This window comes from Cinclus cinclus, chromosome 2, assembly GCF_963662255.1.
Source record: "Cinclus cinclus chromosome 2, bCinCin1.1, whole genome shotgun sequence".
In the NCBI taxonomy this organism is placed as follows: domain Eukaryota; kingdom Metazoa; phylum Chordata; class Aves; order Passeriformes; family Cinclidae; genus Cinclus; species Cinclus cinclus.
The window spans coordinates 47,785,535-47,804,726 of record NC_085047.1 but is presented as its reverse complement, the minus strand read 5'-3'; the positions used below and the strand labels follow the sequence as shown (position 1 = coordinate 47,804,726).

The 19,192-nt window shown below is 36.6% G+C and overlaps 1 protein-coding gene across 1 annotated transcript in view; it reads left to right on the top strand.

Moving 5' to 3' along the window:
* MIPEP (mitochondrial intermediate peptidase) overlaps positions 1-19,192 on the top strand; it is a 64,413-nt gene that overhangs the window by 33,199 nt on the left and 12,022 nt on the right. Inside the window, exons 15-16 of the mRNA XM_062514668.1 lie at positions 3,829-3,903; positions 9,474-9,593. Of these exons, the coding sequence (XP_062370652.1) occupies positions 3,829-3,903; positions 9,474-9,593 (195 nt within the window). The remainder of the gene's footprint in view (positions 1-3,828; positions 3,904-9,473; positions 9,594-19,192) is intronic.

Below are 19,192 nucleotides of genomic sequence, written 5' to 3'. Positions count from 1 at the left end.
ATATGTTGCTTAACTTCTATTTTAATAGATATTGCCTGAGAAATTTACTCTGGTTTTGGTGGTTTTTGTTTGGTTGTTTTTTTTTTTGTTTTTGTTTGTTTGTTTGCTTGTTTTTGGTTTTGTGGGGGTTTTTTTGTTTGTTTTTTAGTTTTGCAACAGAGCAATTGTTTCTACAGAATTGATTGCACTAAGAATGGTCTCTTGAAATCTGGGAGTTAATCTCAGTTCAAGAGTGTTGATCATTTATCTATTTGAATCCACATGCAGAAATAGGGCTTTCTAAAGTTCTCTATAAAATTCATGTAATGTTTAAACAGCATGGAGTTAATCTGATTGCATATGAGTTCAGAGAATGAGTTTCACTAAAACATCTGAAAGAGATTTGTGGAACATTATTTATGGCTTTGTATTTTCAAAATGAGTTGACAAATCTAAACCATGTTTAGTTTCAGTGCAAAAGCTAAGAACCAGACACTGTGTCCCATTTGGCATTTCCATAAACTACTTCTTTTTATTGGTGGTGAAATCTTCCCCTTTCAGAGAGCAATTGAGAGAGGTTTGATGTAGAAATCCAGTCTTGAAGGGGGCAAGAGTGGATTATACTGAAAGATGAGAAGAAGAGCCTGAAACTGCTCTATGGCTCTTGAGAGCTTTAGATGGCTTCCTTTTAATTCCTCTTTAAAAATTTTAGAATGCATTTTTTAGCTGTTATCCAACATATATAAATCTGCCTTTGCTTGTGTTTGTTCATCTAAACTGATTTTAAGAATCTGATATCAAATTTCTATGTTCATCATTTAAATACAAATAGATTGAAGTAATGTTTCTGTGGTGTATATGTTACGAAGTACTTTGACTTGAAAATCCTATCTCTCTTACATTTTCTACTTCACAAAGATCTTTTTGGAGCTTGCTTTCTCTCCTTGTTCTCTGATTAGTTCTTTTGTTGTGCAAATAGGATATGATTTTTTTTTTGTTTCTCCAGTTTTTGATTTATTTGAGAAAAAAACAGTCCCCATTTTCAAGGGGAAGTAAGGAAGGTGGATGAAAAATTAAAATGTGAGAATTATGAAACCATTTAATCAATATTTTGCTCTGTACAAGAACTTCCATTAGTTTTCTTCTTATTAATTAAGAGACTGAAATTTGCAATGCTGGAAGGATCTTTTCTGCAATAACTACACCAACAGAGCTCTGCTGGATGTTGGCAGAAGGAGGGCTTGCTACTGACCCAGTTTGTGTCAGAGGCAATGCAGATAATTTGCCAGAGCATCCTTCTTTTGGTGTTGCTGCATCTACAATCTATTTTTTGCATGTAGACTTCAGGTGGTGTGGTTTTTAATATTCCTTCTGAACATAATTGCATCAGAAAAACTTGTCAGTGTAATCTCATCTTACATTAGTCATTGCTATAAAAGTCAGTTGTAGAAGGACTCATCTCTGAGGATCTGCACTTACAAGCAGTGCTTATGCTTGTGAGAAGAGGAGTGGAAAGAGGTATTTTGATTAATAAAACGTACACTGTTGAAAATTGTATTTCAGTAGCATTGCAAAAAAATAAATTGATGGGCAGACCTTCAAAGATGAGAGTTCATTTAGATGTAAATCATGAGGTTCTGGTCCAAAATATCTTGAAGTTCATTAAAAGTTTGTCTCTGCCTTCTGTCCCTTTTGAAAGGTTATGTTGTTGAATGTTGAAGAGTGACAAAGCTTGCAAGCTCTTCTGTCAAAAGGAGCAAATCTTTTGAACTTAGTTGAAAAAGCTGGCCAGTACAAATCTATTTGTTTCAAGAAAATAGCAAGCCTAGTTTTCATTTCAGAAAGATGACTCAAACCAAAAATACCCTTGAGATAAAATGAATAAATAGAGAGGACTAATATTTAGTTACTAAAATTGGATTAGTCAGGTAAACTCATGAAGCCAAGCCATATCAAAATGAGGGCATTACAGTGCTTAAGCAGACAATCTGGTGCATGGGTGCCATTCTGAATCACTGTGATTGTTTAATTTCATTTGTAAAATGCAGAGATATGTGGTAGGTCTGAGCTAAATAATTTTAAGCTTGTGCGTCTTTGGAGGCTCTCTTGAACAAAGGCCAGTGTTTCAGCTGTTCAGATTTGAACGGAGTTCATTTTTCACAGAGATGGAATTACAAAGACAGTATTGTATTAGCATGATTATAAGAATAAGCCCATAGATAGTAAACAGTTGTAATGTGTTGCAGTTGCTACACAATGGTAAGGAGTTATGCATGCTTTGAGACACAGGGAATTCTGTTCTTTAAGCCACCATGAAAAAGGATGCTGAAAAATTCATTCCAAGACCTTAAAGTTACTTAATGGAGAAGGATAGAAAAGTGGGCCTAAAAGAAAAGCTTGTAGTATTTAAATTTTAAAAATTGAATGGTTATTCAGTGACACAGTTTTAGCCAAAGCTCTGTGAAGTCTTTCTTTTAGAAGGAAGATGACAGTCGCAATCTGGTTTTGTCTGAGAGTTCATCTTCCAGGAGAAGTGAAGTAAGAATGCTAATGCTTTTTTAAATTCATTCAGCTGCTTATTAAGCAGATTTGTGAGATTGTAATGGAGCAAGGAGCAATAGTTTCCATTGCCTGAAACGGTACATGCTCCAGTTCAAGACCTCAGCTTATCTGTTTGCATGACATTCACAGAAACATACCTTGGAGTGGAGAAGAAGAGATTGCAAGCCTTAGCAAGTACTGCATAAAGATGCTGTGCAACCAGAGAATTTTTCTTACCTGCTTCAACTTTGGGATTCTAGAGTCAATTGATAAAATTTTCTTCACTTAGGTGTAACTTCTCTAGAGCTGGGTTTTTATTCAGTGAATATTGTTTGCCTTGAATTCCTATAACTTGCAGAGAATGTAAACACATGGCTCTGCCATATCTGTAGACTTTCTTGGATTATTTCTTGATTGCTTCAGCACACTATAAAAGCATAGGTATGATTTTAGAGTCAAATTTAATACCTAGCATCTCTATAACATTGTACAGCTTGTACAATGGCCTTTCTTAATATTTTAGAAAGAATGCAGTTATTTTAACCGTATTTAATTTGTTTGGCTAAGGAAGTTGCTAGAAACAGAAAAGAATGTTTGTTAGGAAAAACATCTATTGAAAAGCTTCAGCAAGTGGTGGACGAAGTGTAAGGTCAAGCATTCACAGACAGATGTTCATAAAAATCTGGCATTAAAAAGTCTTTGGATGTATTTGCAGACATCTGGATGGAAGGTCAAAATGTTTGTTTAATGACATGAAAAATGTTTCTGACTTTTCAGTCTGTGGTGGCATGGATAATTTTACTGCCATAGATGTGGAATAAAATTTAACTTTGTTAATAATTTAAAAGGGTAGATATTTACTGTCAGTACAACTAAATATTTTTATGTGGGTTATGGTAGAAGGCCTGATGCTTTCTCAGTTAAAGTTATGAAAACCCAGTATTATTAAGCTCAGTATTATGAGTTATATGATGTGGGAGGACTTTAACTGCCCAGTCTGTTCTTTATGTCTAAAAATAGTAATAACATTTTTAACAGGCATATAAGGGAATATGAAATCAGTTTATAGAAAGACAAACAGATTTCACACAGTGATTTCTCTATTGCCATGTGGATTAATGGTGATATCTTAATGCTTTACTCAGCAAATATTTCCTTCCTCAATGCAAAGCACTTCAAATATGTTTTATTACCATCAGGGGTTTGTTTTGTATCTTTAGCCTCTTCTAGTGATTAGCTATTTAAACACAATTTGCAAATAAACAGTGAGTCTAAATGTGATGTGATTTTTTATTCTTTTTTTTTAAGCCACTACCAAAAAATATGGTGTCAAGACTATGTGAGTCCAAAAAGGTGTGTGCTGCAGCTGATATGCAACTGCAGGTATGTGTTTTGCATTCTAGCTTCTACTCTCAATTCAGCACTTCAAAAACATATTTAAGATCTTAAAATTTTTAATGTAGATGTGTTATCTAAGTATATGCAAATTAATTAAATTTTATATTAATTTTGTTGGTTTTTCTGAAATATTCTGTGTTGTCTGCTTAAGCCTAAATGCTTATATCTATAGGAAAATACAATGAAAACTACAGCTTTTGAAAATGGTTGGATTATCAGAATTCCTAAATGTCGTTTAAGATTGAATTATTGAATTAATGGAATCATTTAAGGAGAACTTGAAGTAGAGGAAATGTTGTGTACCTTTGATCATTAAAATATAGTAGGACTGAGAGATGCAGGCTACCATAGTAAAATTAAACCAGCACATTTATTTGCTGGAATGTGATTTGAGCTCCTTGTCTCCTGCAGCTCCAGAGGAAAGTAGCCACTTGTCTCATCAAAATTGCTGGCTGAGCTGTAAGGATGTAAGACTTCTCTCTCACAGTGTAAGGAGAAGTAACTAAATTCATAAACCTTTTTCTGTGGGTAGGTATGATTGATCAGTCGTTTCTGTAAGCAGGCAGTGATGCTGTTCTTCAAAGGAAGTAAAGGAAATTAGACTTCTTTCTAAAATGGTATTTGGCCTTTTTCAGTCCTGTAGCAGCAGTTCTCAGACGTGTACAGTAACATTAGCATCCAGCATTGGCTGCATTTGGTGTGCTACAAGGTTTTGCTGTGTGATTCTTGTGATTTTGTTTTCTCCTTTGTTTTGCCTTAAGCCTGAAGCATATAGTTTTTCCTTCTACAATTAAACCGGTGTTTAGGTGAGTACCGCTAGTACCTTAGTGAAGGTTAGTTACTGAGCTGTGGAAGGAAACAAATGTACAGATCTTTGGTATTTCTTCCTTTGACAAGTGGCCATATGATCACAACCCTGTCTACAAACATGAGTTAGGCTGGTTAACTGAAATTGATCTGAAAGAGAAACTTAAATATTTGCGTTTTTTTCTGTGCAGTTGCATGGAAGACTTGAAACTAATCAGAAGTCTGTAGTGTGGACCTCTAAACTGTATACATGTCATTTACACTAGTCAAAGCCAGACCAAACACTGTTTTCAGTGTATATATGTATTTTGCACTGGTTAAACTTAATGGACTTTGGAACTGTGCTTTCAGTGCAGTGCTGGCTGGACAGGTGCTACCTGTGCCTATACCTCAGTGACATGAAAATATAACTACACCATCTCTGCAGCTCTGATTTTTGAAATGCACACTGCTGGCTTTGCAAGAGTCTCGTAAAGATGTCTGATAATCCAGAAACAATGTGGGCAAGAATAGAAGTAATTAATACAGGAAGATTTTTATTGGAAAAATAATCTGGATTGAAATAAAATTTATACTGTGAATGCTTAATCATGGACCTTTATTCATAAGGGCATACCTGTACAGATTAGTAACCACCAAAGTGTTGATCAAGTCCTTTCACATGCACCCATTCTTTTCTGGTGTCTCTATCCATAACAGCTGTGTATCAATCTGACAGCTTTCTTTCAAATTTTTGTGTTTATTTGCTATGATCTTGTCGAGGTTTGCGACCAAATTGGCACTGTGGAGGCTAAATGGGCTTGGACATGGAGCAATATAAGTCACAAATTTATTCACAAGTGACATGGCCTCCTTTTTATGTGGTGCAGGAGAGAGTATTCCAGAAGGAGAAGTCATTGCATCAGTTGCTTGTGCTGGGACTGTGCAATGCCCCTGCTGCTGTTGGGCCTCAGCTGTTCCTAGGGCCTCTTTAGAGTCTGTCTTGGAGTCACTCCACACCCCATGGCTCAAGAGCACCCACTTCTGGTGGCCCAAGTTCCCATGGGTGCCTAATGATTGACTGGTGCTGCAGTGGTGCAGTGATTTAGCAGGCTGCTTGCCGTCCAGTTTTTCTTGTGTGAATTAAGTTCAAATAGTTTCAACCTCTGCCAAATGACCACAATGCCATACTGAATAATTATTCATTTCTACTTTCAACACTATGTTTTTGGAGATGCCAGGTGTAAAACCTGCAGAAGTGTGCACTCATTTCAAAGAGACAGATTATCAGAGCTGTTCTGTTGAATAATTCAGAAAATAAGTCCCAGAGAAGTTGACTAATTTGCAAATATAAAGCTATTACATTCCATTTTAGAAGTGCATATTGTTACATGTGCAGATTAAAAAGTATAATAATTAATTGAAGCAAAATATATTTTAATTTGCAGATGCCAAAGTACAGTTGTGCTGCTAGGTATATGCCTTAAAAAACTGTGCATGATGATTCTAATACTGTTCCTTCGGACTTTGCAAAGACTATATTCTGTATTGATGGTTAGATTTTATGTTAGCTATATTTGACCTTTAAAAGAAGAAAAAATGCTGACAAGTATTCCAGCTGTGAGGAAAACACCTGGAGGTTCTTCTGTGGTCTGTTCAGAAAATAAGTCTATTGGCATGTGAAAGTAAGAAATACTGCTTCTTTTTCACAACTATAATACCTCTGAATTTTGTCTTAGGTCTTGTAATCAGTTACTCAGAAGGAAAGATAGGAGAGTCCATACATTTTCTAAAGCTTTTTTCAGGCAGATTGAATCTCAGATTCTTTTCAGTCAGTAGTAACTTACTGGTAAATGCCTATGTGTGTGCATATTAATGCTATTAAGCAGACAAGGAGCTGCAAAGAACTGGAATCAAGTGAAAGTGATAAATACCAATGTAAGTGCAAAATAGAGAGACAGTATGAAGATACAGAACTATTTGATGGTGTTTTTGTATTTTTAATTCTTTTGAGAAATGTGTTTTACTGAAATTAGAAATCATCTTCTGTCTACTGCTTGATACTAAATATGAGCTTGCTTCTCAGCAGTATCACCTAAAATCCTGTGGTCCTGGGATGTGTTTCCCTTTCCCATTTCAAAGGCTTGTGTAAACACACAGAACTGTGGTTTGTAGATGGAAATGCATATGGGTATAAAGTTCATCCAAGTTTATTTTCAGGGATGTTTTTTTTAACCGTGCTGTCCAGGTGGCCTGGCTCATAGCTTTCTTCCCACACTGTACATGTGCCAGGATCAAGGGAGAGATTATAGCTGTCTTCAGTGACTCACTTCCCTGTCACCACATTGTTCTTTAGGCAGAACATAGAACTGGCCTTCAGCTGACATTTCCCCACTTCCTAGCTGTGAGCTGAGCTTTTGCTCCTTGACCACAAACCACTTCACTCCAAATTTCACTTTAGAAAAGGTCCCCTGCAGTGCAGATGCAGTTTCCCCATGTTGTGAGAACACTGAAGCCTGGTCCAAGCAAAGATGAGAGATAGAAAAATGAGGATCAAGGCTGTGCTGAAGGTTGATGCTGAAGTCTATTGTCAGATGCTGAAGTTCCTAGTGTTTGATTTGGGTTTTGTAGAGAGGAGAGGGGAAGTTATTGTGAGATGACTACTGCAGAGTTAAAAACGTCTAATGTGACAGGAGAAAGTGAGCTTTTTAGGACTATTACATCAGGTAATTTTCAGGTCTATTCATGGTACTTAACTGTGGGTCATACTCTCAGTTACCCTTGCTACCATAAACCTTTAACTTTTGTTAAACTGTGTAAAAAAAAAAAAGAATGGGATTCTAGTGACTAAGAATGCAAAGCCGTTGTAAAGCCTCTTTCTCTTCTTAGATAAATAAGAGTAAGAAAGTATTGTAGTTTTTGCAGTGTAGTGTAGATTTCTCTTTATATTTTTAGTTGGAACAGATGCTTGCTGCCTACTCTGCATCTGTAGATAAGCAATGTTGAGTGCTTACACATCTTGTTCAGTGTTGCTACCTGGGACACAGAACTTGCAATATCATTAATGGGTGATTGTGCAACTGGAATCTTAGTGACCTTTCTTCTCCTCATCAGCCATGTAGGAAGCAAGCAGGAAATCTAGGAGTAGCTCCTGCAAGTCACAGTTTATTCACCCCCCTGCTTATAACCCTCAGTTTTTCTTGGAAAAAAATCAATGCACACATCTGTTATTTGTCAAGAAAGACTGTCAAAGGGTTTATCAGAATTCTGTATGTTGGAAGACAGCTTATTCCAACAGAAGGAATATACTAGTTTAGAAACAGTCTCAGTTTTGGTGTAACTACATGTCATATCTAGAACAAATAAAAAGATTCTGAATTCTGATAAATTATTAAAGACTTCAGAATGACTTGTACTAAAATTTCATAATAAAGAATCTTTTCAGAGGTTCAGGGGTTTGTGTTATTTCAATAACATAAAACATCCAAACAACTTTCTGTCTGTAAAATTTTGTCATTATAGCTCCTGGAACAGTGTGTTTATGTCATTGGGGATGGTATTGCATACTGGAAGTGTGACTGGGCCTGAATCTCTTGCCAAATTATTTGCTTCATTCCTTTTCATTCTCAAAAAGCAAAAGAGCCTTTTGAGTCTCCTTATTGTCAACTTTCCTATGAAATGTGCCTACCACAGGATGACCTGACTTCTTCCCTTAAACATCTGGATCCATCAAACTTCTCAAAAATATATTGTGTTGCTCAGCAGTGGGTGCTCTCTGTCTTCCTTGCATACAAAATAGGAAATCCTCATACTAAAAAAATAAGGCTGCAATGATTTCTTTTGTCCATGCCTGTTTCATGTTTTTTGTTACAGTGCCAGAGACTCTGCTTTGCTGTCTTTGTTTGGAAAGTCATTTTAATGGTGCCATTTTCCCACTCTCTGAATACCTCAGTAATTTGGTCATACACCTGTGTTCTGCTGTAGTTCTCATGCATAAAAATGCTTATGGGGCACTTTTACTTCTGGCAAAATACCCTCCTGATGCACTGTACTTTGGGCTACGCTTACACTTCAGCAATTTATTGCTCTGATGATGAGAGCTAAAATAAAGGAAAAGTCTGCCTTAGTACTGCACTGTTGCATAGTTCTAGCAGAAACTCAGTAGCATCAGCAACTCTGTGTAGTGGGCATGGTGCTTTTAGGTCAAAGGTTGGACGTGATAATCTTGGAGGTCTTTTCCAGCCTCATTGATTCTGTAATATTGTTAACATAATTCTTATGTTCACTGCCTAAGTCATAACTTGCCCCTGCAGGGGTGAAGTGTTCTCATGGCTGCTTGTACACATCTCAAAATAGCTTATTTTGCAGTGTCTGCTTAAATAACTTTAAAATAAATAACTTAAAAATAGGTGGGGTTTATTAAATCTATTTTAAAATACTTTTCTTGAAAAGGGGAATTGCTGGAGGGCCTTAGGGACAAATCTTAATTTATTTTAAAAATGCAGACACTGTAGTACTCCCAGTGTGCTAAGTGATGTAAACATAGATTTATGAAAGGTCATGATGGTGGTGGTTGGTGTACTCCAAAAACCTGTTTCTCTCCTTGTGTAACATTAGTGTGTTATACTGATGATAGAAGATCTCCAAGCTGTATGTATTTAAACTATTCACTCTCTCTACTCAATCTCTCATGTTATTTTCTTTGTGTCTTTTTTGGTTTTCATATGCCAGTAATATGTGCCAAAGATAAATATATTTTCTCTCTTCAGGTATTTTATGCTGTCTTGGACCAAATCTACCATGGTAAACACCCTCTAAAAAAGTCAACCACAGAAATTTTAAAGGAAACACAGGAGAAAGTTTATGGACTGCCATATGTACCCAATACAGTGAGTAGCAACAGAATAACTGTATAAACTGCACCTTTTCTTTGATACATAATAATACCCTTCCCTCTCACTGACCCTTGCCCTGCACACTCACATGTTTACTGCTGTATTATTATATTGAAATAGTTTTCTTTCTTTAACTCACTTTATCCAGAGAACAGGGGTGGTTTTCTGTGTAAGGGTAGTCTTTTAATGATGAACTTCATTACCTTGCCTTTATTTTCATAGTAAAGAAGGCACTGGAAACAATATATTGGAAAGAAGATTTATTTGAGCTTTTCAAAGGCTGCTTATAAAAGGCAGCAAAACATTGTGCTGCACACTGGTGTTTGTATGCTGTCAGCATGAGAGAAAGTGTGAAGCAGGAAATGGAAGTGTGTTTTTCTCACTGTATTCCTGTGACCTTCATCATGGCATTTATCCTTTCATGTGTTTCTGAAAGTGTAAAAGCCTTGAGTTCTACTGAGCTATCTAATTTTGATCTTCATCATAACATGTTTGTTCTGTGCTTCATGTGACAGCCAAAGGCATAGACAGCAGTCACAGGATTTCCTGGTCTGTGTGAAAGCTGAATTCCCACCTGGAGCCTGGCTCCCCCAGTCACTGTTTGGCACTATGGTCAGAATACCCAAATCCTTTTTCTGCTGCTCAGAAAACATACTTTTTTCCATAGCAAAATGTGTCTTTCCTTCTCTGAGAACGGTGTTAGGAGATAAATTTCCTCGTCAAAACTGTACTGCCATTGCTCACACTTCAGAAGAGTGTAACATCTTGTAGTGAAGCTATGATCATGTTGAAGTGGAACAGCAAATATTGGCCTGGAACTTGAATAGTCAGAAAGTCTATGTTTATATTTATTGAATGTAAAATTAGTGTCAAGAACTGTAAGACAGTTTAAATTTCAGTAAAACATTGTGAAAAACTGCATTAGAATAACAGTACTTTGTAGAGTATTTAATGTCTGCAGTTTGTCTTACTGTCCTTTGCTGTTCTTTCTTCCAAAGTTGAGACATGTTCACATGTTTAATTTGTAGTCCAGATTAAAAAAATAAAAGCCTTGAAAGTAGAGCTTGGGGTTTTTACGTAAAGAGAATATATTTCTTCCTTCCTTTTGATTTCAGAGCTAGACATTAAAATAGTAGAGACCAGTTTTTATTTTTGTCTATTATTTGGCTAGGTACCTATAGAGCTGGCAGAGAAAACCACGTGTTTAGATTCTTCGAATTTATCTGTTCTCTATACATTTAGATTCCATTATGTACTGTTAAGTCAGGCTTCTTAATATCTTAAGTTAGTAGTGTTGGATAAGAGTATTTCTTCCTTAATGAAGATCTTCACTGCATTAATGTGATTTTTCTGTCACAGCATTGTCTGTCAGGGCTGCAAACATCCATTATTATCTCTTACTGATGAACCCTAGTTCCCTTTTGTGCTCTTGAGAGTCAAGTAAATTTATAAATATCCTGTGAATGTACTTGGTTGGGCTTCAGTCTTGCTGTGCAGGCTTACTCTCTGAAGTAGGGCCACAGCATATGTCTTCAGCAGATGAATCTCTGTCATTCTCAGGCACATGTCAGATGATAGGACAATTTGCATGCATTTTTCGGTTGCAGTGCTTTCAAAATGAGGCATATAGACTACACCTAGTAAGTAAATGCTGCTGCACCTATGGGGTATACCTGTTTAAGGTAAGCCTAGGCATCTTGTTACGTGCCAACAGTAGGAGGAATAGGGCAAAAAAAGCCCTATTCAGGGGTAGTGCAATCTGGGTCCTGTTGAGGTCTATATTTGCCATTCAAGCAGATTTTGCAGGCTCTGGGGCAGCAGGCATTGCACACAACATTGCACACAACAGTGTTTGCATTGGCTGCATTGATGCAGACGGGCGCAGGAGCTGGTGCCACATGCAAGGCAAAAAGGAAGTCAGATGGAAGACTAGAGAAACAGCACCCCTCTAGACTTCATTTGTGTGAATAATGCAAATCCCACTTTCTGGCTGGCCACTGCTTATCTGTTCAAAAGTATACAGAGTTTACTGCTGGCTCCTGGAGGATGAAATTCCGCTGGGATTTGATTGCTCTGTTACTGAATCCAGAAGCTGATGATTGCCGGGCAGGGGGCAAGGAAATATATCCGCCTGTTTATGTAGTGTCAGGTGGTTTTTGTTGCCAGAAGAGATTACTGTTACTGAATTTGGAAAATTAATAACAATTTTGCACAGGCTGTCTTCTTGAGTCCTTGTGATACCTTTAAAAAGCAACCAGTCTTCCTTTTGATTCTTCTAGGAAAGCAAGATAAGCAAAATAGTAATGACCATACTTTCTCTAGCTGTTTCTTCCTGTATGTGCATTGTGTCAAAATCTGTGTACTGTGGGGAATTCAGTACTCTGCTTTTGCTGCAAACTTTTCTTCAAGTCATAGTTTTTCTTATCTATTGTGAAGTCAGTTTTCATTTATTATGGCCTGCCTTTTAGTTGATGATACTGTCTGCTTTTAGAGTGTCTCCCCTGGTCTCTTCTATGTTTGTCTCCAGGATGCCCAGAGAGGCTTTTGAAAGTGTATCGGGTGACCCTTTGATCAAACTGAGACATGATCAAAGTTTCTCCCCATGTTGCTTAGTCCCCTCATGTCCCCCAAGTTCAGACTTTCCTTTGAGACAGTCATCAAACCTTAATGATATGCCATTGTTAGTCCTTCACCTAGCATAATAATTCCTATCTCCTGCTGGGGGCTTGGTTCAGTTTGTAACAGAAAATGACACACAGGGTAAACAGGCTCTGCAATGATTGTGGAGTTTGCAGCCTCCTGCAGTTACAGGAAAGAGCTCTCAATAATGAAGTGGTTGTACAATAAACACCAGCTGCTCAGATCATCATACCTGCATTTTCTTTGTGAAGTACTTTGAGTTATTGATCCTTATTTTCAAAAAATTATGGACTTACATATTAATTGTCCATTGTAGTAACCTGTTCTAATCTGGAATTTTGGTCAGAGATTATTTGACTGTGAGGAAAAATGGTTTTGAAGAAAGAGGCATAAGGAATGTGGGTTCTTTTTTAGATCACTGCCAAATAGTTCCTTTTGCATTTTTCAAAATTAAATGGTCTTCTGTTAGGCTTTACTTCCAGAAACAGATGAATTTCTTGTGTGGTACCTGAATAAAAAGTGCAATGATGGAATTAACCCACACACATCATTATAATTACATTTGATAGGAGGCAACATGTTGGTATGTAGGGTGCCTTTGATATTTTTTGGAACACTGAATAATTTGCTTGCTAGATGCCTTTTTGTTTTAACATACTAAAAATACATATTACTTCAGAAGGACCACCTTTACTGGTGTCCTACAGTGTGCATCAGGTTACAGGTTTAATTATGATTATATAGTTTTATCCAGAGTGCAAGTTTTTTTGGCAACATGGCCTATGGTTGCTAGTGTTTGGAAAGACCAAAACACCTGTGGGACCAAAAATGTTAGCCAGCCAAGTTTGCCAGTGGAAGACAAAGCAGGTATTGTGAGAGATTCCCTAGAGCAAAGACATGTATGAAAATGGTGTATCACCAATGTGGTTGTTAGTCTCTTCTTCCTGCAGCTGGGAGGACTCTGCCCAGACAGGGATCCTGACCTGGGAAGGCTCCACCTAGGTCCTTGTCTTAACTTGCTATGGCTGTGTCTGTCATATTCCTGACAAAGGAAATCAATGGGTGAGATGCAACCTAACATTTGGACTGCTTGCTCAGGGAGGCTGTCAGGCACTATGAGAAGATGTGGCATGCCATGGGTGCTGAAAACACAAGCTTTTCATTAACAGGGAACATGCAGAGGCATGGGTATTTGGTCAGCTGATGAGGAGTTGGTGTCAATAGGCAGAACTGGCTTCTCTACAGAGAGAAAATAGTTTTTGTATCACACATGGTTGCCATGAGCCAAAGCCTCCTGTTCTGTTGTTGCTGAAGTAAATCTGTGTGCAAGAGTATAGTATAGTTTTAACAGGCTTATACCTCAGCTTACTGAGGACTGTCTGGCAGTTTGGGTGAAGTATCTTGTTATAGAATCTGCCATCTGTGTCCTTGTGGCATCTGTTGTCTTAGGATTTCTTATTAGGTTTTTGGAGTGACAACTGTGACGTTATATATAACTCTGTTTCTGTATAAAATTTCATATGAATATCAGTAATGCATATAAAAGGAATAAATAGACTGAGCAAGCAATGAGGAAGCTGGCTAAAGGTAAATAAGTGATAACCTTTAACCTCTGATGGTAGAAGTTTTGAATTCTGAAAACTTAAGTGGTGAACATGAATCTTTAAATTATTGATAAGGAAGGCTAAATTGTGGCTGCCTATTAAACTTTAAACTGTAATTTCACTTAATATTTATTCTAAAACCTTCCAAAATCTATTTTAGGTTTATTCAGCTAAGCTATGATGTAACCTTAGAACCTAAGCAAAACTGAAAGCCAGATTAAGGGAAATGTAAAAAGCCAGTAAAAGGTAGAATAGGTGCTATTGGCAAAGAGCTTTTAAAAAAAAATCTTGGTAGCAGATGAGGGAATAAAATTTATGGTGCTAATCAATAAGATGCTGAAAAGAACTCAGTGGGAGAAAAAGCCTGTATATCTGAGAAACTGAGGTTATTAGAAAAGTAAAAGCCATATCAAAGTGTGAAAAACAGAATACAGGGTAAGTTCTAATGAGTCACAAGTAAAACTGTGGAAGTTTCAAGCATCTTAGGAAACAAACCCAGCAACAGCAATTAAAAACAATGCATCAGAAAAAGAAAGGCTGAGAGATATTTGCTGGGACTGGAACATAGCTGAGTATGATGTTTCAAAAGACATTATGTAGTTATCCAAGAGACTGAACCAAGGATACAAACCATCCTCATGCTGCAAAAATGACTTGGCAGTAAAGGACCAAGCCCTTTAAAACTCTATTAAGATAATAAAAAGTAGAAATTATTATATGACTAGAGATAATTAGTAAAAGAATGCAAGAATTCAGAACAAAAAAGGCTAGAAATGCTGAGTTGCAAATTGCAAGTAGAGAAGGTAATAGAATTCCATAATTGCTCAAGAAGCAGGAGGAGATTGAGAGAAAGAAGAACAATAAATATCAGAGAAAGCAGTGATATTCTATTCTGCCTCAGCATTTTTTGAGCAATAAGTGAATTTCGATTGGATAAGTAATACATGCAATTTTTGAGATAGATTGAAACAGTACTGTGATTACACAATAAAATAGAGACAATAACTAGATTAGATGTAGTCAGATTGTCAGAATATTTAAGCTTGTCAAAACAGTCAGTGACTTGGAGGAACTATCTCTCACTCATGAAGAGGTAGTAGTGTTATGATAACAGGTGTTATGAAGGGAGAAGAACTTGGGAACTGTAGACTAATTGTTCAGACTTTGTCACTCAACAGGTAGTAGAAGCAATTATTAAGCAGCTCATAAGTGCCTTGAGAACAACCAAGTAATAATAAAATAACCCCACTTTTGTTAAGAATTGCCTACGATGGAAAAAATCCCCTTTCTTCCTAAGACATTTATTGATCTTGTAAACAGGTTGTAAAAATTGATAGCATAACTCTACACTTATCAAGCTTTCTGACACTTGCAAATCATAATTGTACAACCAAACTGTAGATTTGTCTGAGTCAACACACAGAAAACATGTTGGCAAAGCAGGTGAAAGCTTAGTTTCAGACAGGGCCATTTTAAGTGGACATCACCAGAAATCTGCCCAGATTGGAAACATGAACAAAGAGGAAAGTTACGGAACTACAGTATTTGGCTAGCTGAGAGAAATTTATATGCACACACATGAATGGTATTGAAAACCTTTATGAAAAAATTATTTGGAATTGAGGCTGTGATTATTTGTTTCTTATTGATGGGCGAATAGTAGGAGGGGTAAAATGATACAGTTTATAGTAAATGTTGATTATGGGTAGTATCTAATCTTTTAAGTGTTGTTAATTTTTCCCTCTCATTTGTTGAAGAGGGAAGCAGACACCCAGTAGGTCTTGAATCACTCTTACAGTCAGGTTTAAAGAAACCACTGTTGTAGATCACAGTTTCATAGACATAAGTTTCATAGTAAAGCCAGAGAACCTTCATAGAGGATGACGTTTCCACTTTTTCTCCCTCTACAGTTGCTTGAGAGGTACTAATGTGCTCATATTGCATTTTTTTTGAGTTTTGAAGAGAGATGAAGTCATATGTTATTACTTAACCTCTTGAAGTTTTTGTAACCCCTTCAAGGTAATTTTTTACTTTGCCATGTTGGAAACTAAAGTTGTTTATACAGAGTGTAAGTCCCTGGATTAGTTTTCATATGGGCTTTCTTAGAAGTATACTATAAAATCAAGTTGAAGAGTCTGCGTCTGAGGAAAAGATTAATAAAGGAGTGCACAGTGAACTCTGGGGAAGTGATTGTTCCGTAAATAATTAATAACTAAAAGCCATTTCAAAAGGGTTGGTGCCCTGCTGAGGTCAGTATTACAGTAGGTGCTGGGACTTTCAAAAGCTCTTATAGTCCACTTTCAAGGTTTGTTTAGGTTTCTACCTTTGTGGAGTCGAGTTCATTTTATGATAAAGAAAATGCTGATAGCAAATACTGTGAAGATTTGTTTTCCAGTAGTTGTATGACACTATTCCCTGGGAAACTATCTACAGCAGTAGAGTGTTTACAGACATCATAAGATATGAAGCACTTTTAAGGAATTCTTTTTCTAAGTGTTAGCCCAATGAAACTCAAACATACTTTTAGTGATAATATTTACCATATTTACTGTGTGGTAGGCCGTTTTAAGGAATACCACAAGTAGTCGCATACATCTCCTGTTAACATTTTGAGTGTATTTAGATATATTGTACGTATATATAAAAACACAGCTTCATCTAGTTTGATATAGTTCTGTTTTCATGTCTCACGTGTCCTTTCTCCCCCCTCAGATTGCAGTACTGAAGCTGTATTTGACAGTGATAGATAAAATTGAATACATCATTGCCATAAACTAGAGAGTCTGAAATGAAATTCTGTTCAGGTGCAATGGGAGACTGTCCTTTCTGTGAAAAGTAAAAACATAGAAGAAAAGACAGAGAAGTATTAGCACCACCCTTGCTTCACAGATGGTGACTGAGGTGGGGTGAATGTAATTTCTTTAAATTCACACTGCACTTGTGGCAGGTTAAGTAGAGTCATGATCCCCTAAATCTGTTTCTAGAATGACTTTAGTAGAAGATAGTAAATAAACAGTACTGTAAAAATGTAGTGATTTCATCTTCCAGTGTTGGTTCAGATAATTTGATTAAGTTGTGCTTGCAAATATATTTTGCAGTTACCATGTTGCTTAAGGTATTTCTTGGTTTTTGTAAGGGCTTATCTTAAGCAGTGTTCATGATGTTTATTTTAAAATAATGGGTCAATATTTAAAATCAGGTTTAATTGGAAAAGTAGTATAAAAAATTTGGGTTTGGTGTAAATCTGTACCCAAAGGAAACAGTGACCTGGTTCTACTTATCTCAGGCTTATGAATTTAAAGCTTAGGCAATAATAGAAATTATTAATCGTAATTGAAGAGGAGGTATTGTGTGTGTAATGATCTGTGTAGTATGGCATGGTATGACATGAAGGATTTGTTTGAAAATTATATGTTTGCAAAATTCTTATATTTTACTTTAAAGACTAGTTACAGTGTTTACAAGTAACACAGTCTCTTAACTTGCCCAAATATGATCACTTAAAGGACACAATAAAGAATCCATTTTCATATCTCTGTGTTTTTTAAAGATCATGAAGCAATGCAAATCTTATATACAGATTTTTGATGTCAGTGTTTGTTATTTAATCACCCACATCCCCTTCCCTCTGTCCCTTTCTGGAGAGAAGAGGGTATAGAATAAATAGTTCTAAATTTTTTTGCTATAAGCAGCTGAAATTCATGAATAGTTTATAAATAAAAATGAAATATTTTTCTTTAAGCAATTCAAAGACCATATGGTACATATCTGGCATCACCTAAGTGGTTAATTGCATGTTGAATTCCTTTCCTCTTCCTTTGTGTAAACAACTGAAAAAATATTTACATCTCCTGCCTTGATAGATTTATTTATCATTTTATAATTAAAAGAAGGAAGTGTTATAAATTGAAATCCTAATCTTTTGCTTGACTCACTTTCTGAAATGTTAGTGGTGTCTCTGGTTTGGTTTACTTTGTATTCTCTCTATTCCTAACACAGAAATGCACAGCACTGGAAAACTGAAGAGTATTGATATTAAGTAAGTTAGAGGCACAGCATGAGATGAGTTTCCTTGAAATTAATTTTCTGTTATTCTAAACAAGATTAGAAACTGCAGGAAAGAAAGTGGTTCTTTATTGCATTTTATTATTATTGTGAAATTCCAGAAGAATGATGATGTAATTCTCTAAAATTTAGAGGGGTTTAGGTCAAAAATCCAGAACATAAGTTGACCAAGCAAGCTGCTGCATACCTATGGAGAGAGTTGTTTCTACAGTCAGAGAGTGCTCCAGCTTTTCCTCAAAGGCAGCTGCTGGTGCAAACAGTTTGCAAACTCTGCACTCTGATACTCATCAAACCATTTCTTTGAGTGAGAATGAGTCGAGGACATCTTCAAAGCACTGGCCAAAGTGTGCTTGTCTACACTGGCAGAGCAGGTTGTCCTGGATTTCCACTGGGGCTGATAAACCTTGGCCTCAGCAGAGGGAAGTAGCCTGTGCTGATTCCCTTGCTAATCGCCCTTCTCTCCTGGCTCCAAGGAACCAGAGCCTGCAGCTTCCCCTTGACTCTCAGGAGTTTTCCACCCCTGCTGATAGCTAAATTCAAGGGCATTAGGAGCAATAGTATCAAGTTAGTGCCAGGCACAAGGGGTTCTCCACCCAGTAGCCCCTGAAGGAGATAAGATGGCTGCTCCTTTGTTGGGTTTCCTGCCAGAATAAGATTTTAATTAAGAAGGGGGAGGGCACCAGATATAGTCTCCATCAAATATTGTTCTTCATGGAAACAATTCAACAACTTGCTCATTGACATAATTACTCTAGCACCCATTTTGCAATTAGAAGTCTTAAATGACAAAAATACTTCCCTTAATTTAGTATTGAGTCTTTTCAGGTTCTCACTTGCATTTTTTGTCTTAAAATGCAAAACAAAATGGGCATAAGATATACTTTAAAGTACCTAAAGTCACAGCAGAAATTGTTGGAAGAAGGTTTTTAAAAGGCAAGCAATAGGCAAGAATTTCAGTAGGATTTCTTTACAAAAGATGTAGTAGGATTTTGTAGCACTAATTCCTGGTGAAATTAGTGGAGCCCCCCCGAACAATGTTTACTCACACTCAAGCAAAAGCTAACTTAGTCTGTATTAAGCTACCTAAGGATTTTCTTTCGATTTTCTCTTTTTACCATCATATATAATTTTTTTTATCAGATTATTTTTGTGACAGTATTAACAGTTCTAAATTTAAAGTTCAAATAATAGAATCCTAAACGAATGTAGCCTGCAAAATAGTTTCATTTAACTGATCCTACCACATTGTTAAAATGAATGAAGGGACTTAACTTTTGAATAGAA